This window comes from Anguilla anguilla, chromosome 4 (genome assembly GCF_013347855.1).
Source record: "Anguilla anguilla isolate fAngAng1 chromosome 4, fAngAng1.pri, whole genome shotgun sequence".
Classification (NCBI taxonomy): domain Eukaryota; kingdom Metazoa; phylum Chordata; class Actinopteri; order Anguilliformes; family Anguillidae; genus Anguilla; species Anguilla anguilla.
The window spans coordinates 48163358-48186499 of NC_049204.1; the positions used below are offsets into that span (position 1 = coordinate 48163358).

The 23142-nt window shown below is 42.0% G+C and overlaps 1 protein-coding gene across 2 annotated transcripts in view; it reads right to left on the reverse strand.

Moving 5' to 3' along the window:
• Nucleotides 1-23142, reverse strand: part of colec12 (collectin sub-family member 12) — a 51441-nt gene that overhangs the window by 2772 nt on the left and 25527 nt on the right. For both annotated transcript variants that reach the window (XM_035412538.1, XM_035412537.1), the window contains 4 exons: nt 11250-11372; nt 2372-2458; nt 918-1961; nt 317-805 (listed from right to left, as the gene is read on the reverse strand). In XM_035412538.1, the coding sequence (XP_035268429.1) occupies nt 317-805; nt 918-1961; nt 2372-2458; nt 11250-11372 (1743 nt within the window). The remainder of the gene's footprint in view (nt 1-316; nt 806-917; nt 1962-2371; nt 2459-11249; nt 11373-23142) is intronic.

Consider the following 23142-nt stretch of genomic DNA (forward strand, 5'->3'; position numbering starts at 1 on the left):
CACTTCAGGAATGCAGGGCAGAAGGCATAAACTTCTGCTTTAATCAAACTGGAGTGTATTTTTAAGCTAAAGGTAGAAGCCACAAGCAATATTGTTTTATCCACAAAAACAGATTTTTTGCTTATGCAGACAAAATATGAAGCCCCTAGGCAAGAGAGAACACCAAGCTACAGGAAGAAATACACATTTCATGGCTTGTCACAAGACCCAAGAGCTTGTTTTATTCCAAAGAGACTTCTAAAGTGCATGCACACAAAATACAAATCCACCTGAGACAAAAGCAGTTGAAGAAAGTTGAAAGAGTTAGCCTCTTCACCTGGAGTTTTGATGGTAGGGATAGCAGTTGCTCCCTGCAGAGATACCGGGGCTACAGGGGCAGGTGCTTGTTTGGCAGGGAGTCCTGGCGGTCCAGGTGGCCCGACAGGTCCCACAGGGCCCACTGGCCCCCGAGGCCCTTGCAATCCAGTGGCTCCAACTGCCCCTCGTGCACCGGGTGGCCCCGGCGGCCCTGGCGGCCCTGGTGGTCCATAAGCCCCAGGGACCCCTGCTGCACCAGGCTCCCCCTTGGCCCCTGGGGGTCCAGCTCTGCCCCCTGATCCGCGAGAGCCCTTTGGACCAGGACTGCCCCGAGATCCAGGCACACCTTTGAACCCTGGCACACCAGGAGGTCCAGCTGATCCCTTCTCCCCCCGGAGACCCTGTGGCCCTAGACTCCCCTTGTCTCCTTTCTCCCCTTTTTGGCCTGTCTGCCCCACCGGGCCCTGTGGTCCCTTGTCTCCCCGTGGACCCCTAGGACCAGGAGGACCTGAAACAGACAAGCATGTTCAGTCAATGTAATAACAATAACCAGTAGTCTTGTTGATTTGTTTTGCCAAGAGTGGAAATGCACATGCAGGAGTGGCAAAGGATGGGCGCACCCTGTAAGATGGTGAAGTTGGTGATGAGCTGTGAATGCTTGCTGTCCACCAACTTCATCTCTTCCATGACGATGGACAGGCTGGTAACTTCCTTATCCAGCCGAGCAGCCAGGACGTCCTGCTGGGAGCGCAGGAGATTGGCATCCGCACGCACGTCCACCATAGTGCTATTGAGGTTGAGCAGGTAGTCGGAGTGGCGGCCCACAGTCTCGGCGCAAGTGCGCAAGTCATTGAGGTTGGTGTTGATGGCACCCAGCAGCTGGGTGGTGAAGCTGATGTTGCCCGTGATGCGGTCGATGTCCTGCTCGGAGTGATCCAGCCGCAGCTCAAAGCTGTCGAACTTGGCCGAGGTGACGTTGTCATGGTCTCGCTGGGCGTCCATCAGCTCCCGCAGGCTCTGGTCATGCCCTTCCGTCAGCACCGAGGTGTTCTGGATCTGGCTGCTCAGGCTGGACAGTTGGGCGCTCATGTCCTCCAGGGACTCATTGTTGGCCTTGGCCAGGGCGGAGTTGTTTGCTGCCAGGGCCTGAAGGTTCTGCACCTTCTCCTTCAACCAGTCGGCGTCGGTGCGCGTCTGCCGCGCTGTCTGCTGCAGGCTCTGGAAGTCATTCTTGATCTTCTGGATGGCCTGGCTGGTGTCGTCCACAGACTTCTGCAGGGCACTGATGAGGCTCCTCTGCTGAGCCTGCGTGAGGTTAAGGCTGTTGATGCTCACCAGCGTCTGGCTCTGGTCCCTCACCTGGCCCTGGAGGTCGGCCTGCAGCCGCGTCGTGTCCTCCTGCAGGCCGCTGATGTAGCCACTGTAGTTGAGCAGGGTGCTGTTGACGCGGCGGATCATGTCTGAGTTATTGTCCAACAGACCCTGCAGAGTGCTCTGACTGCTCTGCATGCTCTCTCCAGCATCCTGCAGCTTGTCCAGGGCCACCTTGTTGCTGTGGGCCTTATTAGCAATGTCGCTCAGCTGTTTCTGCATCAGCTGGATGTTGGACTTGAAGGCCTGCATCTCGGTGGTGGCATTCTCTGATTTCTCCCCAGCTTGATTATCTTGACAGAAGGATGAAGACAAAAGCAAACATTCACATAATGGCTATGTATTTATGAGAGGATTAAATGCCTACAATTCTATAATAGCAGGAACGGACACTTTAAATTAGGAAATTCACTTGTCCATAATTAGATACAAGCCGTCCTGTTTGCTATGTTGATGTGTCACAAATCTTGTACGACCATGTACATTAGCTGACGGCAGTGCAAGCATTTATAAAGATGTGTCATTTAAATTTACTATTCAATTTACCATTTCATTTGATTCAGCATCACATTTTCATACAGGACATGGCTCTGTTCTTCTTGGTTTATTTTAGAAGATAATAGATCTAATTAAGTTCTGCAGTTAAAGACACATAGCACAGGACAGCATTACAGCACTGGATTGGCCATCTAGCGAAACTCACCAAGCTTCTTTAAGTCTGTCTCCACAGCTGAGATCTTGCCTCCATAGTCCACCATGCCCTCACTCACAGTTTCTACCCTTTGGACAACTGGAAAATACAAGTCAGAAGGAGAAAAAGAATTGAAATGAAACATAACACTTGATGATTTTACCTATACACACGTAGCTCATTTGAGCTGCTGCCATCAAGCCAGAAGTTTAAGTTTCCAGGGGCAAGTTAGTGAGAAAATTTGTTTCAAAAGGTCTTATCTCCAATGTAGTGCCAGCTTTAAACACAAGCAAGAACTCAAGTATCAGAAAGTTTACAACATCATCTTCAGAATTTGGATGTGCATTGTGTAATGTCTTTGAGCCATTTTCTTAAGAACCAAAGTGGACAATGAAGCTTTTACATTACATTACATTACATTCATTTGGCAGACGCTTTTATCCAAAGCGACATACAAAAAAAGTGCATTTTCATGATCGTAGACAACTGCTGAACACGAGTTCAGTAAACTTTTGAACTGAACTGAATGATTTTTTTACTAAGGATGACTAGTGCGTGTGCAGTGAGATGAGGCTTCTGTGACTGGCGTTTCACACTCAGGATGATATAGCTCTCCCATGAGTGCAAAGGTCAGGAGTACAAAAGGTCCCGCTCTGCCATTTGCAGGAAGGAAGGCGTGATGCTAACAGTTCGAATTTGGGCGCCCATCGGACTGGCTCTGTCACTACATATGTCAGCCTGATGACCCATTTAATTCATGGCTGCCGTGCCGTCTGGGGCGAGGTCCCTCTGGGTAGACACAGGGGGGCACAAAGGCCAGAGGGAGGCATGCCGAGGGATGCGGAGAGACAGGAAGTGAACCAGTGGGGTCCTGGGTAATAAATAAAACAAAAAGATGAAAGGGAACCCAACATGGGCAGACACTGTGTCAGGGAGGGTCTTCACACCCCCGTCGAAGACGGAGTCCTTCATTTCCTCTGGAATGTGGCTAGGGATTCTGGGGAACCTCTGTCCCGGTCCCCATCATAGACCAGCATCTTAAATGTGTCCACGGTTCTCTGGCTGGTCACATATGCACTGCAGTGCCTGACCCCCCAGTGCCTCAAACCCACCACCCCCCCGCCCCCCACCCCACCCCCCCGCCCAATCCCTTTGGAGGTTGCCATTGATCTGTGCCTCATTTTGTCAAAAGAAGTCTCCGGTGCATCCTTTAATATTTTTCAGATACAGAAAGATGCCATGTTTCTGCCCATCTGTGATCTATCTCTATGGTTACTCAAAGAACATTCTTGTGAGACTGTAGCAACAACACATCCTGTTACTACCAACCAATAGCACTGCAAATACCAACTCTTCCGGTGGTCGAACCCAAAAAACCTGAACAGTGTCACTGAAAAAATGACCCGTTTTTGAGCTTGTTTAGGTATACTTCTCTTTGCACTGCAAATGTATACTCCGAATGATGCTGTAATTGTCTGTCTGTTTTTAAGGACAGGATCCAGATGAGTTTATAATGTTAAGTGCAACATCATTAAAAAAGCAAACAAATGGAAAACTATGTGACTTCAAATGCACGCTCTGCAATACGGGCAATGTGCAGAGGAGGGTTAGGAGCTCTCTGATTACATGAAACAAACAGGAGGAACAGTAATTAACTTACCATAGCAGAAGGACTAAAATTAATCTAACTAGAAATAAGAGATGTTTTTTTCAAGGGCTAAATCAACAATGAGTCATTCTTGAACCACAAAGAATGACTGTTTGCTCGCACATAATGGAAGGTTGTGGGTGCTTCAAATCTTTCAAATTTACTGCATGTAATTTATTTTTGTTGTTGTTATTCAGTGCGCCTATAGGAAGTGAAGGCCTGATTCAGCAAGTACACACCAACTGTTGTGTCTTACCAAAACTACAAGCAGAACATTTTCACCATTAAACAATTGGATCTCAACTCCAGTGAGAAAATATAATTTCTGCTCACGAAATGACAGCTCATGTAAGTTCTGCCATGGGCTTCACCAACAACTGCCCATATTTCCATTCTGGTTTTCCAAAAATACAGATCCCATTGTTCCTCCTCAGTATTTAGTCTAGGAAAGATCCCGTTCTGAAAATCTGGCAGGATGCTATCAAGTCAGCTGTATGAAAGTAAAAGCTTTTTTAATACTGAAGGTTGTCCTGTGGCTGGCCCAGGCCAGGTTAGCGGGATTTGTGGACTCAGCTCCTGGCCTCGCTACTGAGGCTGTAGGACCACTGTGATGCAGCTCATTGTTCCAGTCAGCGGGGAGAGGCTTATTCTGGCCACTGGCGCTCACAGACGTTCAGTGGGCAGACGCCACAGAGTGGGTGTGAAAGCTGATGAACGCGTCGCCCTCCGGTCCCAACAACGCTCTTTTTGTTAAGGCTCCGAGCCCTTTCAGCCAAAAATAACAGTGCTGCTGATGAGCGTGTTTTTGTGTGTGTGTGTGTATGTGGTAACTTATGATTTCAAACCATTAAAATGTGTGTTTCTCATGTGTGTGTGCCCCAAGTGTGATTGCAATTCAAAATCTGTAAAAGGGATATTTTTTTAAATATTTCAATATTTCAAATGTTTCAATGTTTGGTTTAAATTGGCCCAGACAATTTCAGTTAACTCTAAAGCAGCTTGTACAACACTTTTATTCCAGAGGCTGTATATATGGTCAGATTCATTTTATAGTGTCTATTCACAATTATTTGAATAAATATCTGTTTCTACAACATGCCGGTTACCCTTTTATTTTGGTGCAGTGGTCTCAAAAATAAAAATTCAACATAAGTTTTGAAGAATAATAGGGTTACATCCATCTGTATAACCTCTAGAGGCAAAACCTAATTCTTCAAGCTGCTTTGGAGTTTTCTGAAGTGTAAATAACCTAGATATCCTCCATAGCACAACAAACTGTCTGGGCCAGAGGAAAACAAAAGGTGAAACTGAATATCCATAAACCCCAAAACATCCATTAAACACCACTGTGCTGTGTCTACAAGAGCAAAGTTTCACACAGACTTTGGGACTCCCCATCTCCATATTCCAACAAAACTTTTGCTGGAAGGTCAGCATACTTAGAACTGGATTTAGGTATGAACTCTCCAATAAAGTACACAGAGCACTGATATTCTGACATGTACAGGATATGGAGAGAGAAGGAGGATCAGCTCCTGATGCTATGAGGTGCCCTTCCCCCCGCACTGACACACATTTTAAATGTATTTCTCCTTCCTGTGGCAGCTGTGCTTAGCTTATCAGTGTATCAGTGGCATGGGCCTTTGTGATATTCAAAACACTTGAAAAACATGCAAGGGATTTGATGTTATTATTCCAGGCCGGGGCCAGTGGAACCAAAAGAAACCTCAATATTGTGCAGCGGGAAAAAAACAAAACACACATATCCATTTCAAAGGCATGTAGACGAGTGTCAAGGAGCCGAGAGTGAACAAGAAAACCATCTGAGTACTTCCACCCTCTCTTAGTATGCACGCGGGTATTACGGCTTGTGTAAGTGGACTATTTTTAAACATGGCTTATTTGCTTCGGCCTTCTCTTTGAGCCTTGTGATAACAGATTAAGGAAATTATCCAAGGGGCCAGTGTAAGATGCAGCCTGCCTGCTGATTGCTCAAAACGGATGATCGTAATAATAATAATGGCGGTAGTGTTTTAGCCTTGACGTATCTGATCTTTGAGCTTATCTTAATTTCTCTGAAGCGAAGTAGCTTTATCAGCTTTACCCTCTTGGAGCAGGGTACCCATCATGACACCATTACATCGATCCCTCTTTTGAAAGATAATGAGTGGCCAATACAAGATGACTCTATCACTGTAAATCTATGGTATGACTCCAAACCTTACCAGTGTACCTATATAACTCTTTAATCTCTTTTTTCTTTTTAAAAAAAAAATCAGCTCAAGGAATGACACCTTATTTCACTTTACCCCAAACTCAAGCCCTCGACGTTTGATCCAGGGGTGTGCCCCAAAATAATTAAATTGATTTTTAAGGAATGGTGAAACATGCCGTAATATCCTGTCCATGCTTGAAGAAAAGCAGAATATGTTGTATGAATGCATATTAATAATGTGACTGAGGGGACTGAAATGAGTGGTTTTGTAACTGCTGGGGTCTGAGTGTCAGGGAGGCCACATGTTTGAGGGATTTACTGTATCACCTCATCTCCTTTGGACCAATTAGGAAACGGAAAAGCAAACACAAAAATTCTAGAAATGTCTGAAATCCTGAGTATGTTCTACTGTTTGAAATAGTAACATATCTCGTAAATGTTGTCACAAATGTTTACAATTAAAAGCGTACCAAGAACACGCAGATGTTCCAATGTTAAGAGAATTGGGTAACTAAACAATGGGAAGAGAAACTGCATTTAGGGAAGCATTATATTTGTGGAAATAGGAAGTATCTAAAGCTGTCTACTCCATTTTCCCTGACATATCAAAGTTCTGAGGAATGCACGAGGAACAGTTCATCTGAAATAAATGCTGTTTAGCAATTCTCTCTGACAGAAATGGGACAGGGGCTGATTCTGTAGCACAAGACATTCGCAATATAAAAATGTCTCAAAACCAAGTCACCTTTCAAGAGATCTCATCGCATCGTATGACTCACCTCCACACAAACACACACACACACACACACACACACACACACACACACATACACGCACACACACAAAGTTACATCCTTGGCCTCTTCTTACACACTTTGGCACTTAACCCCTCCCGCTCACTTTATGACAGGTGGCTCCTCCCCCTCCTCCTGGCCAGCTGCTCCACAGCTGTGCAGCTTGAGTGGCATTTCTCTGGACACACACAGCTTTTGTGCCACTGTTTATTTTTGCTCATCTACTGTTTATATGTCATAATCTAACAGAGAATCCCATGTAAACAGCTAGAGTGGAGAAAAAGGTAGACATGAATAAAATACAAATGACATGAATGCTACAGGACTGATGATTGCTCATGTGAGGTGGTGCTTCATTAAAAGACCTATATATGAGTCACTTATAAAATCCAGCATATGCAGCAAGCAATACAATTAAATAAACACAAATATCCATCCTTCCATCCATTATCGATACCCGCTTATCCTGGTCAGGATTATGGGGTGCTGGAGCCTATCCTACCATACATTGGGCGAGAGGCAGGAATACACCAGAGACAGGTAGCCATATACACAAATATGTTCTACATATATTACACTAAATTATTGTCACTTTAATTCATGTTACTATGTACACATCCAATCTATATACATATATACATACATGCATACATACATACATGCATGCATACATACATACATAAAAAAATATAATAAAAGAGCAGGCTTTGCACTCTAACCTCAGTACAGTGCATACAAAGTTGCATAAGCAGTTATACTTTGTGTATTTCCTACAACATTCAGTACCTTTTGTGTATTTTTGAACATACTGAGACGTGTGATTTATACCGGATTGGATTACCATGCCGACACATATTAATGATGTTTTTGAACAGGGAAGCAGAGGCTTTCCCTCTTTCTCCCCTGTTCTGTGTCCAGGAACTGCACAGGCCAGGAGCAACAGCTGTGTGCAAGGGGAGGCAGACCACAGTGTCCTTGGACCACGTTAGTCAAAGCAATGTTCAAGGCAACTCTCACTTTGATGGAAACTAAATAAAGCATAAATCAAGCTAAAAAAATCTGGAATCATATTATGGAATCTCTGAATTCCCGAGTGCAGAATATTGGATGGTGTGTAGCAAGCCATGGAGGTAACGGGGCAGGGGTGGGAATTGGGCGGGGGGGTGGATGGGGTTGAGGTAGAATTTGCAGTGGTTACTTTGCGCTTGGTGCATAATGTATATGTACATAAGTACCGAGTCGTTCTACAGACAAGAATCATACGGCCACATCTGCACATGTGGGTTGGACCTGTGGTTGCCAGGACAGCAAATTGCTACCAACCCATAAAATCCCTGTTAGAGTGGGTTCTGCAAGACTTGTTGTTAGTTCACTCCTCATCTGGTAGAAATTAGGGTGGTATGAAAGAGCACAGGAAGAGAGCGGAACGGGTATATATACCTCTATTGCTCTATACACCATACGCACTAAACCTGAAAACTTGTGAAAAACACCATAGTGTAGTTTAAAAGCACGTCATTAGGAGTCACGCAGGGAAAAAAAAGACATTGAAAAGCAGAGGGGGAAAAACCACAAGGATATTACTTTGACAGTCGAAGAGACATATGGGAATGTTTAATAGAATCCTACAAGAACACTCTGGGATTGTCCATCTAACCAAACTTCAGGTTCAGTCTCTGAACTGAAAAAAATAATAAAATCAGTGGGCACGATGAGCACCAGGAAGTTTCCATAGCAAGCCGGGGGTGCATTCCAGGAAGTGGGAGTCTGGAAAGGGGCTTCTGTAGAAGGGCGGGGTGGCGGGGTAAGTGTACAGTGAGCCCGAGGGACGGTAACCGAGGGGGGCTAATACTGTCAAGGAATGGCAGCACATGAAAGGGACAGGAGGAGAGTGGACTGACACACTCTGCTGAAGTCGAGCTTCGGGAAACGTGGCAAGACCTGCAACGTGTTCCTGTTTTTTAAAGTGCGCGATTTTACAGCTGTGTGACCGGTCAGAGTTTCCAGGCTTTTTTTAAAGAAAATTTTAACCGCACTTAATTAGCGAGAAACAGACATTTTTATTCATTTTCATTTATGTAATGCTAGTGCAACTCTTTGGGACCAATATTAAAAAAGGGGGAAAATAAAAACGCAAACACACCTCCAACAGACATCATTATGATATGGAGTTGGACAAACAACAGTTCATTTTTCCTGGCAGGATATTAGAGTCCAAACAAACCTTCCTAGCAACAATATCAGCCGCACTGCCAAACTCATCCTTGTTTGCTTAAATTTATGTTAAATGTTTGAAAGTTAGGAAGGCACAGAAAGCAAATATTTTATTATGGTTACTAGAAAAACAGAATTTTGCAATACTTCCTGTCTCTGTGACATTACCAAGCTGGTTTGACACTAGAACATTACCAGGAACTCTAGGCAACAGTCAGCCTGATATATGTTATGTGGATATAGTCTAAACATGCACTAAAGTCTATCCAGTGGAACATTCTGTCGAAAGGAAATTCTTACAGAACTACTGGCACTTTGATATCCTAACTATTTGTGGATTAACTGTACTGTTTGTACATTTTTATTAAGCCGTTATACAGTATTATCAAAATGATGAATGTTTTGTTCATGAAAATATACAATTGCATAAATGAAACACAAAAAAAACTGTTCACCGTAAGCATGAATCTGTGTTTTATCTGTTTTTACTGTGATTTTACTCATGCTGATTTCGCTAGGCAGTGAATGACTAGTAATTTAGAAAAGACTGGCGTTAAAAATGAGAGTGTATCCAACTTTAGCAGTCTGAAACTTGCGCCCGAAGTGTTCACCCTCAGCAAATTTCCAACCTGCAGTACGATCCACTGGCAAACCAACCCATCATCATGGAGACAATTATTATCATAACATTATCATTATACCATTATTATAATGAGGGGTTTATGCTGTCACTCAATACATAATTTGTGCATTTAACATCAACTTTGACCGTCCATTTTCAATTATGCAGAACAGTTATGTGCAGTTCTTTCTCCAAGGTATCATCAAAGATCCCAGAGAAAACTGCATCATAACAATTAGGTGCTGATGAAATGACACTCATTATTTTTGCCCACCCAAGCTCCTTAATTTGTGCTTAGCATACCTTGTACTAAATGGCATACAGACTAGACTTCTTTGCTACAGTGAACAAATGCCCGTTCAACGAGAAGTATTGGTCTTAACATGGTACTCACACAAATAAAATCAATATTACCATTCCATTATTATCCTACAATTAGCTAAAATCCATGCAATAGTAAAATTCCCAACAGGTCTCATTATCTCCGCCAGGCGAGAGCCTGCAGGGGATTATGCGTTTGGTCGCGTGTGTCTGTTTGTTTGTGTCTGCAACTAATCTTGCATACTACTGGGCCGATCAGCCTAATACTTGTTGTGCACACTCACAGCAGCCCAAGGACCTGAATTCTCAAATTTTTTGTAAATCGGTTAACGACAAGTATTTCATTTGAAGTAATTTCCATCATTGTCCATTGAAATACATTGAGTGCTAACTCACTCCTCCTAACCGGCCGGTAGGGGCCGCAAGTGATCAACAACTGCTGGAATGAAAGACCAGCGATGTAAAATTTCAATTTCAACATTAAAATGCCAACAAAATAATCCGCCAACTAACGGGGTATGTTAATGGTTGAATCTGTGGCTATTATTTTGTTGGCATTTTCACATTGAAATGAATATTTTACATCGCCGGTCTTTTGGAATTGTTCCTGTCCAGATTTGAAACGAAAGTGCCAGACTATAATGTCAATGTTAGCTCTGTCTAACACATCATGGTTGATATGAATGAAATTAGCTAACATGTCACCACCTTTAGCACTATTTCACTGAATCGGCATTGTTGGGATTTTCAGTGGCACATGGTAAAAACTTTAATATTGTATTTGTCTGGTTGCATTGATTGTGTAGCCTCTATTATTGCATCAGCAAAGCTAACACGCCTGGCGGAGGTCTGCACTCTACTGTGTGCACTCTTCTAGTTCCTAATAGGTCTGCTTTGAAACTAGAATTAAGAGAAGAACACCTTTTGAGATATGATAATTCAGTATTATTCTGGGACATACTCTTGAGGACAGTATATCCATGACTCTACTACACACATATATATATATATATATATATATATATATATATATATATATATATAACTATAAAAGGAACAAACAAGATAGTACTTACCTTTATATCCAAGAATGGCTACTGCTATAGTTAACAAGGCACACAGAACATACAGCAGTACAATGGCTGCTTTCAATGCCCAGTCATTCTTGCACTTGGTGCACTGGGTTCCCTCTTGAATTCCTGCAAAATGCAAACAAACAAAAAACAACAACCAATAAGTACCACTAGCTGTACTGCTTCAGCTGTCATCAAAGTCTTTCAAACAAACCACATTTACACTGGTTACATACAACTGACAGGAACACTTAAGTTGAGATGGGACTGCATGCACGGTTATAACCTATAAAAACTATGAAACTTGACAAAAGCCTACATAAAACCTATGACCTGATGATAACAATAACATAAGGTTAAGAAGCATATAATGACAGGCATTGTAACACTAATGATGTAATAGCATGTAATTTGGTACATGCTGGTTATAATATCCATGTGTGCTTATGACAGTGTTTATGAGGCACATATTAAGGTATTTTAAATACTACAGAAGACCACTTCAAGTGTTACCCAAATGACATACAGTATCTGTCGGCAGTGAGATCATTAGAAAAATATTATGTAAATTAAATAAAGACAGCATAAGATGAAACTTATGCAACAGAAAAAATCACTAAGCTATGAAAAAAAAGGCAGGGGGACTTGCCCTGAACCCAGGGGGACATGAACGTAATACAGTGGTGATATGTGATAATGCATATCACAAAGTATTCCGCTGTGACTGAAGTCATAAAAGGCAAACATCACCATTCTGCCAGAAACCTATATAAATCACTTTTCCACAAGTATAGTCTATGAAAGGTTCAGCACTCTGTGTGCTGAGGTTAAACATAGCTTCTGCAACATAATCTTCACTTGGCTGCAGTTATGACCACTGGGGCCTCTTCTCAAGGTTAACTCAAGTTTATGTACATGAAAAAGATGAAGATCCATCCAATTGTTACACAGAGAATAAAGGCCATGGAGTATCCTGTAATTGTCCAAAATCAAACATCAGCAGTTTAATTTTCTTTTGAAGATGCTTTCCCTACAAAGTCTTTTTTTTATTTTTTTTTATTTTTTAAATAGCATTCAAAACAGAAACCTACCACCCACATCAATATGAATATAAAATGTCCCAAGACAGTTCTTTGTGGTTAAAATGAAAACATGACATGGTATTATTCTGTGGTCCCAAAAAGCCCTCCAACCCCATCCCACAATCTGGAGCACCTCACGTACGTTTCGGCAATGATAACCCCAACAGTGGAGAGAAAATGGAGAACACACGCTGCTTAGTCAGCTATGTTAGCTTAGCCATGTGAGAGGTGTTCAGAGGTCTTCTGACCATGGTCTTTAATGGTCCCTGTGCTAGTTTAATTATCCATACTGGACCACACATTCAATGAATCTCTCAGTTAGTGATGGAACCCATGCATATTTATAATACAGGTGCATCAGCTGAAGTCTACGATTTCTAAGAGCTGTGGGTTTATATTGCATGTTTAAATGTTAAAAGTGAATTTCAATGCAAGCCAAATACATTACTTAATTCCATGTCCACCTCTTCATTCCTGTTTTCTTGTTTGACAGATTTAGACATCCCTAAAAATGTTTTTAAACATTCCTGCTAAAATTGGACAGTGGGAAACACAAAATATAAAGCACTGAAGTACACTGGAAAAACTGTAAATTTTCAGCAGTTTTGCTTCTAGCCATTTCACTTCTGGATTCAATCAAAACCACCAAAAAAAGGGGCTAATAAAAAAAAGTAGAAAATGTTTTTGTTGGATTCAATCAACTCTAATTTAAGCTCAAGTTAAAAGGCTGCAGAGAAGCAGGTAAAGGTGTGGCTAACTGGTATTCTTGAGATTATTTTACTGTGACTTAAACTGTATCTCTTCACTTTTCAGTCACATGAGCCGGACTATCCTCAAAACACATTGTAGAAGAAGAAGATACACTAAGGTCTCAATTCATTTGATTCTAGAAAGCATTTATTGTACATATTCTTGTTATATACTACATGGCCAAAAGTATGTGGACACCTGACATTCAACATCTCATCCATAATTATGGGCATTAATATGGAGTTGTTCCACCCTTTGCTGTTATAACAACCTCCACTCTCCTGGGAAGGCTTTATACTAGATGTTGGAGCATTGCTGCAGGTATTTGCTTCCATTCAGCCAGAAGAGCATTAGTGAGGTTGGGACTGATTGGGTGATTAGGCCTGGCTGTCAGCTAGCTTTCCAATTGATCACAAAGGTGTTGGATGGGGTTGAAGTCAGGGCTCTGCATAGGCCAATCAAGTTCTTCCACACTATTCTCAACAAAATAATTTCTATTTGGAACTCACAGTGTGCCCGGGGACATTGTTATGCTAAAACAGGAAAGAGCCTTCCCCAAACCGTTGGGGAAGCACAAAACCATCTGTGAATGTGTTTGTATGCTGTAGCACTAAGATTTGCCTTCACTGGAACTAAGGGGCTAAGCCAAAACCATTAAAAACAGCCCCAGACAATGGGGCGTGATATGACAATACATTTTTGCTTTGTAAATGAGCTAACTTTGTAACTGAGTTCTAAACTTTCCACCCACTCAGCATGCACCAAATTTTCAACCTGAACAGGTCATGGGTAAAGCGGTTTTAATTACAGATGTTTATTATGTATAATATTTATTTATTTCAATAATGTTTTGATCCAGAGTGACTTCATGGAAAGGTACATACAATTCTGTAAGAACAAGCCAATAGATACAGAATCAAAGAATACATCAGTGATAAGCTAAGAATAGTGCCATGATAGTTAAATAACCATAACTGAATGTCAGAGGTTGGACCTGGTTCATCAAGTTCTCATGACAGACAGATGTAGGGAGGATCTATGTCCTCGATTACTCACAGGACTTGACAAGCACCCAGATATTGCATCTGATATGCAAAATCTAATAGGAAGCAATCTATTGTTTCCATCATTCGGTCAAGAAATGTTTTAATTGGCTGTAAGCAGAACTTCCTGTGTCATAACACTATGTCTTCAGAAAAAACTTTTTTTTCTAATACAGAGGCAGATTAATCTGAGAATGTTTGTTTTTCTTTGATTAAATGGCACGTTCCCTGAGATTAATTTTCAGCTGAACCCAGGGATCAGGGTATACAGGAACCATGTCTTCCCATGCACCGTGATTGTAACAAAGATAATGAATATTTACGTATTTAAAAATAAAACAAGTTTTTGTTACCACCCATGGGAGCGCAGAAATATTTCAGAAAATTACAATTATATTAAGCTGTAAGAGAATTGGAATTTTGTATTTTGTTTGAGCGGTATTACTTGTCAGTAAAACTCCTGATACTTGCCAATGTAAGAGGAATGGTTAGACAGACACCAACTGACTCCAGCTGAGTTATCACAGTTCAAAATGCAACTGTCTCTATGGAATTGACATCTTTCTCTCCTACAAGCCTAAAATATCTTTCACTCTAATTCAGCATGAGGTAAGACATCAGGCCATGGGCCAGGCCAAACTGAAGAGATCCCATGATAATTCAGTCAGGCTCAACAAATAAAGTTTTCCAGCTCACACTGCTGCAAGGACAGACCGCCATCTTTTCTGCAGGAGTCCGGTATTCCTTCTCCACTCAATTTGTGCCCTAATATCCGCATCAGATGGTCAAAGGCCAGGACCAGGCACAGGCCCAAGAGAGCTCCTTGGGCTCAATTTAGAGAGGGGGAAGCTCTTGGGGGCCTGACTATGCGCTCTGGACTTACACATCTGGCAAAACAACCTGGCGCCCACAACAAAGCTGCCACCGGTCCCATGTGCGGCGGGACTCCGGACACAAAAACAAGCCCCACCGCCCCTGTTTACTCTGCGGGCCCTCGCTCGTCCTCCTGGAGCAGCCTTCAGAGGCCCCCAGCCTCCTTCACATGTTGCTCCGTCCCGACCGTGAAATGTAAACAGGCCTCTCTGGCTTTAATTAAGAGCGCCGCCATGCCCTCCTGCTCCCTTTTCCGAAACGGGGAGAGACACGGGGGGTACTCGTACACAGACCAGAGAGGAATGCACTTGACGATTAACATACCGCTCAGCACCACGGTGAACCTGGATGCTTCAAGGATTTGTTTGTTGTTCTGCGCTGGACTTCCAAACATTTACTTTCCTTCCCTACAGACTGCATGCAGATCAGTACTGACACACATGTATGTAATCCTCAAAGACAAGCTTTCAAAATTAATTAATAATTAATGAAAAATATGACATGGCATTGATCAATTAAATTATTATTGCCACTGTTATGAAGACAAATTAAATTTATTCTATAAAAAGAACACAGAACCTTATATGCATTACAAATTCTGAATAAAGGTCATTAATCAGCTTAGAAAAATGTATACAGTGTAGACCTGGGTCAAATACATATTTGTTTTGGATTCAAATACTTTTCTACGCTTTTCTGAACTTGTCTGGTGTAATGGAACCAATGAAATACTCTCAAAAAGTGCAAACCCCGTCTTCTGGTCATATTGGCAGGCCCAATTACACCAGGCAAGATCAACAGAGTATAGAAAAGCATCTGAATCCAAAACAAACACATATTTGACCCAGGTCTGAGTGATACAGTGATACAAGGGAGCATGCCTTTGTCTTTCTTTTCATGCCTGTGTGTACCTGTAGAATTCCACTTCATATATTAACCCATGAGTCTTCAGATTTGTGAAAAGGGTACTTCAAACTGTTGTTTTTTTAAACAGCTTTTTAAAATATATGAATGAGTGTTGTCATATCAGAGAGAACGAAAACCAAATCTGAGAACTAATGAATACTCAACATCCACTCATGCCAAACAAGTTCAATGATATTGTCACTTACAAACACATAGGCAAATTCATTTTAATATGATCCAAACTAACAGAGAACAAGAGAGGGCCAGGTGGATAACTGTATCACAGTCTTTAAGATACAAATATAAAGAGCAAATCCTGCATCTATGGGCCAACCAGGTCAGAAAAAAACTGGCACTGAGTTAAAATAGCCTAATGATAGATTTTCTGCTAGGCTCAATAAATCAGTGTGTACTTTAGGCAGCTAAGTCAGACCATTCACACCAAATATAGTGCCCTGTCCAGTAACTCCAGAAATATTGGCAATGCCAGTAAATTGAGTTTATCATCATAGTTAACAGTGAATGATAAAATCTCATCTGTGTGCATGCAGATGAGCAATCTTTCAGTGCACATGATAACTCCAGGAAAATATGCAAATCCTGTCTAGACAAAAAAGTGGTCAGATAATGAAACACAGCAGTCATTCACCCAACACCATGGGCTCTAATCATCCAAAGCAGCGGCTGCAGGAAAAGGGGACGGAGCTAAGCGAAGCTAAGGAGCTAAGTAAGTGAGACGTTCAGTGATAGTTCCCCAAATTATTTTCCTGACAGATTTGAGCTGAGGTCTGCAGTGCTGTTGGTAAAACAGCTGCAGTTCATTTTGACTCAGGAAGTCAGAAAAAGAGAAAAAAAGAAAATCCTTTGCTCATGTACCTGAAATAAAAACTCTCTTGCATGCCCAGTGCTAGGAATGCTGTGAATGGAAATTTCCACGGCAACACAAAGAAAGCCTTTTGGATGTTCAATCTCCTTTCTTTCATGGGATACTAAGACTTAAATTAGATTTGAGGTTCATTTTGTAAACATTTCTGTTTTTACTTACTAGAAGCTCAAAACATGCAAGTGTCACATCTAATAATATGCAGTGTCTGAGCACTTCAACAGTATATGAGTTCTGAAACAGTGCTATATCGCTCTCTCAAATCACTATTTGTCAATATATGGATGATCATTTAGACCATTTGAACAGTGCAAGTTATACAACAATGATAATGTTGCCCGAAGTAATCATTGTTAATATATAAATATCTATTACTATAAAATATGTACACTGTTCTTAGGGATAAATAGCCGCAATGTCAAAGCTAAAACAAACATATGTGCATGCTCAAATTAAAAAGCAGATGTGTATAAGCATTTTCTTCACCATTGTCATCATCCTCATTAACATTATCATAATCACCATAAGTCCATCAGGTCATCAAACAAATTAATAGGTGAAAATTTGTCTTCTGGGCTGATAAAAGGCTTTTTTTCATCTAATGTACAGTAGATGGCAATACTAGTTATTTACTACTGAATTTGAAGACCACACACTGCAACAACACATCATTGAGGACCAATGAGCTAATATACAGTCTGCCTAATACCTATATATATATGACACCACAAGCAGACAACCACACTATTCCCTGTGGGTCAGTGCCCAACCAATAACCTTGGGTTTATCCACCATTGCTTTTGTTTGAATTGGAATGATTGAATATTGGAGACATAACAAACTATTCTGGTGCTTAGCTGAAAACTGATCTATATCACAGACCAAATGGAGCACAGCTATACACATCATTAAAAAAGAGACATAACAGCTTCATGGTATTCTACCAGTGTTAGCTAATATAATTGGAGCACAAAACAGCTATACACAGCTATACACTTTGTTAAAAAAGGCAGACTTAAAGATGAATGCTTTGTACAATACATAACAGCTTTGTGGCATTCTGTCAGTGTTAGCCAACATATTTTGAATACTCATTTGCAAAGCTGGATAATCCAAGTTCAGAAAGTAATGGCTTTCACCATTATTTTGTTCCAATCACCTAGGTTCTTCAGTCAGGAGGTAGAACTAATTAGTGAAATCAGCTGGCTGAGTTCATGCCAGGAAGAAACACATGGCAGAACTTTTACTTTCTGACCCCTGGACTTTCCGTCTCAGCTATTCCGTTGCTAACACTGATTGACCACAACTATGGAGAAAGGGAGGGGAATTGGGACAGGGAGAATGCACCTGTGCACGTGGTTGTCTTGGCCTCACATCTGTTTTGTCTTGGAGCGCTTTTTACTGCAGCACATACCTGAGCCATTCACAAAATCCAAAGCACATGTCTGATACCAGAATTGCATCTATAACTGGTCAATTTAGAAGCAGTTGGTGGCCCATTAGAACTTTTAATAGGGCAATCTACTGCCAAAAAATATCCCTGTTAAACAGGGAAACAATTTTGATGTGTGGGACTAGTTTCGTACTGAGTAACTACAAGAGGTTCAGTGAGTTCTATAGGAGTCTTTGTGAGAATACCCACTAAGAATTGACAACGATCCAACTTCCAGAACATTCTATTACAACAGCATTCATAGATATTAAGTATATTCATAGAAACTTCAATTCTTTTAAGGAGATAAGGCCAAAATGATCACCAGTCATTAATGACATAGCCCCGTGGAAAACTAGAACCGTGTAAAAAAGCTTTTTGTATAATATCAGAGACAATGAATGTGTCACTGAATGAATGTCAATGAATGTTTGGTAGTGCTTTCACACAAAGTGCATGTGAGATCACAAGCTATTAAACAGTTGTATACACACTGGGTGACTTAGATGGCCATGGCGTTGCAGTCCAAGCTCATTACTTACAGCCTGCGTCTGGAGTAATGCACTCTACATGAACTCTGCTTAAGTTTACCGCGGAACACAGGAGACAGCTGGCAACCAAAAATCAAGGGGAGGCAGCCAGTATGAGGCGCAGTTCGAAAACACAACAGTCCACTCCTCTGCCTTTTCTGTTTCTAATCTGGTTCCACACTTATTGAGAAATGTCTGTTTCTTATTCCTGAGCGGAGCGGCCCACAGTGGCAGGCCTGGTAATCGCGGCATACGCATGCAGCTGGACTCCTCTCTTCTGCTCCCCGGTGAGTCGCGGCCCAGATGGCCTGGCCTGACTGTTTGTCTTCCTGCAGGACGCATCTTGGATCAATAAAGTACCGATGACGGGACTGTTGTGACAAACACTGGACTCCCAACTATGACCGCTATCGATTGAAGGATCCCATTGGTGCTGCTCGTGTCAACAAACACCAGGCCTCCACACAAGCCTGTTGATGTGACACAGACACCTGTGAAAAGAGACACACTGTGTCCTTTTTTATTGACTACGTTCCTACCCTTCCTACACTTCCTGTCCAAGCCGCCATCATTCCGTTGATGTAAATAACTTTTGTAGTTTCTAAGTGTTTTGCTTTGTTTTGATTTAATTTGTAGAAACAGTTTTCCAAAGCTTATCTGCATGCTGTCTGAGGTTTATGCTGTTTATTAAGAAGGTTCAGTTCTCTTGTAAGGCAAAACAGCCAGCTTCATAGGGAGCTTAAAAAGAATGTTGTGATTGTCCTCCGTTCCTCTCGGATAGAGGGCTGGAGGGAGGCCTGGCCTCAGAGAAACACACTGAAACAGAGAAGACAACATGCCAAGTTCAACACAGAGGTCAGCACTGCATGTGCTAGCATTTCTTCGACTTTCCATAATAACGGATAACGTATGCCAAACTCTTCTGTCTTCCTTCTTTCCTCCTCTTCTTTCTTTCGTCTCTGCTGAGCACATGTCTACCCACAATTCCCCAGGCTTTGGACAACCAAACTCCAAACTCCTGGCTCTGGTTTCTCTTCCCTTTCTCTATCGCCCTTCAGCATAGGCTAATTCAAGACATCCCTGTTCTTCCTCAACAACGCTGCATGGTGCCGCGCTGCTATCAGTTCTGACCCATAAAAGAGACGAGGGTATTTGTCCACAGTATGGCGCAAACAGCTGAATCTTATCAGGCTTTGTCACAAATGGGATGGAACTGCAAGCCCATGGACCCCTGCAAGAGCGCCCTTTCTATTTATAGCTGGGGTTTTCGGCGCAAAGCAGTCAAGATAAGTTTTACGGACTTCTGATCCCTCGGGAAGATATTAGGGCTGCAACATCTGTCTCTGACGAAGAGATCCTGAATTTTTTTTCTGGGAATGTATGTGAGAATAAGTGTAGCAGCAAGGCTGGGTGTGAAACGTCACATGTTTTCCCTTCCCAGATATATAGGTCTGTGGAAAATATATCAATACATCAAAGCACAATGCAGCACCAAAACTCCTGGGACTGAAATATAAACTACACACTGGGACTATGATATATCCCACACAGTGGGACTGTGATATACCCCACACCCTGGGACTATGATATATCCCTCACATTTGAGCAATGATATACCCCACATACTGGGACAGTGATATATCCCACACATTGGAGCAATGATATACTCCACACACTGGGACAGTGATATATCCCACTCGCTGGAGCAATGATATACCCCACACACTGGGACTGTTCCCCCATATATAAAATCTGCCTTGTTTGTGATTGTTTGTAATGAAGTAAACAGAAAAACACTACGTAATTGTAACAGTTCAGAGGCATCAATCAATTCATTCATCAGTTAATAAAATCCCAATGTCATTCCCCTTCTTCACAGTTAGATGACAATCCGTTATCTATCCATCTTTGTTAAAATTAGGGGTTGTCTGTTCCAGATGTACTTGTACAGCCATTCTTCATTGTTCCTCAGTGCTTCAGTCAAATGCTGTGACTTATAGTTTAATTCTGCAGGCCAAACCCACAAAACAACCAACATCCAGGATATGGCGACCACAGACCTTAAGAAAAACAAAATGCATTGGCTGCTTACCATTACACACAACACAATAATGCCGAATAAAAATGTTCTTTGTTTCAAATGAAAGTATATTTCCTCTTTTTATAACCAACCAGTTTAGATGACCACTAAGCATTTAGGGTATATACAACACTGTGTTCCATATGTTATTCTGAAAATACAGCAGTTTCTTACACACACACATACATACACACACACACACACACGTATGCACACACACTACACACACACACACACACACACACGTACACACATGCACACACACGTGTGCACACACACACACATACACACACACACAGACACCCATACACTTAGACAAACACCGGAATCCAAACTCACCACAGCCAGAACATTCCACTGACCTTACACAATCTCTTTGACTATTTCTTATCTCCATGGTTGACAAAGCTTTCTCATTCCTTTGGGCCTACACCGGACATTAAAACAAAAAGTAAACCAAGCTTCCTCAGGCCACACACCTACTCAAAGAAGAAATAAATCTGAACATAGCTGCATTTGTTAAAAGTAAGGACTAGGCTGACCAGACGTCCTCTTTTTTTCCAGACATTTAATCTTTTTGGCACCGAAAACATCAATCCAGGTGGGATTTCTAAATTCCTAAATTTTCCGGGCAGTTTTTGCTAGTTCCATAGACTGTATATAAACAAACAGCCTAGTATTATGTTCATAACACTCACCCACCCCTGTCCTCTTTTCTGAAATCAAGTATATGGTCATCCTAACAAAGACAGCAACACTAACCCTAACAGAGGACACACTATGAAGTATGAGCTGAGGCAAGATGTTTTTGGAGCCATGCCTCAGCAAGTCCACGGACCTGTCTCGGACCTGGCTGAAAAGCGAGAGGGCAATCACTGTTTTGGTGCGCCAAGGAGCTGGAACCAAATCTCGACAGTGAATTTATGAGGCTCGTGAGCAGGCTTAGCGGGGAGGGTGGTAAGGAGCTGAGTCATAGGACTGAATGTTACTGCATACAGCAGCAGTGGGTATGTGTGTCCTCTCATGTTAAATCAAAGCAGCCCTTCTGTCGCTCTTCATAAGCGTAAGTCCCTGCATGTAGCATGTTTCTGTGCATCTCTGTTTGAACACAGATATAATCAGCACTTCACTCAACTATTTCTTACAGGGAACTTTTATAAGGAGGCAACCATAAATGTCAAATACCTGCAGCATCACATTTCATAAGTCATCAGATATTGTTTCATTTGTCTTATTTTTTCATGAAAATAACCATGTTTTTTATTTGTTTCTAACAGATTTATGACACTGAAATAAGGAATTAATCCTTTGGTACATCTGGCCCTTGTTAAAATAAGGCCCTTGTTATATGTTTTCATAGGAACATTTGATACATTATTGCATGGGGAGTATGAGGAGACACATTTAAAATCTGAGCTACACAATTTGAAGGCAAATAATGTTTCAGTAAATATCTCCTTTGTAATGTTGCTTTCTTCAAAGCTGAGGACACACATGGCAGTAGTTGGGGGAAGCACGTACTGCTGCTATTTTGAGGATGTTACGTTTCACTTGTATTGTTGCTAACTACAGTCAGCCTGAGCACACTGCATCTCAGCAAGTGCTCTAATTTGTATTGTTGCCTCCTTCTTTGACTGAAGGCCTAAAGCTGTTGCAAAATTGTGTGCTTCTGATCTGCAGTGCCAAAAGTAAAGCATTTCCATGAATTAATCCAAAGGGCCATTTAGGGATCGCTGGCTGGGTGGTTGGCAGTGCCAGGGATAGACTCTGTTTCACATTATGCAGGTTGTGAATCATGTATGGGGGCAGGGCTACACTGCCATTGGGCTTAAAGGTCATCAAACTCTAAAGCCCAGAATCCCAGCATGGGGCATCGTGTTGACCTTCAGTCTCCACAATGGAGGCTCTGCTATGCACTGACTGATGATTTCTGATTATTTACTAAGCCCCTCCAAGGCTTTGATCATCAAAAACAGGCACATAATAGTCCAGTAAAGTCTCTACCTGCATGACATCATCTGAAATTAAGGTGGGGGGGGGGGCCCTCTGGGGAGCTTGTGGGGCCTCTATGTTCAAATGATGGCAACAAGCTTCAGGAAACTGACACCATTTCGGTGCATGTGTGGGCTGTTTCAAGGCTCTGTCTTTTTATTGTTAGTGATGGAAACCATACGCCTCCTCAGAAGAGAGAAGAGCGTGATACTCGGAGCGTAGCGTGAGCAGGGGAGGAGGAGAGTGCGCCGCTGCGGCAGCTGAGCACTCGAGCGGCGGATCCTGTCACGCAATCTGCTGGAGACCCCAGTGGCTCCCCCTGCAG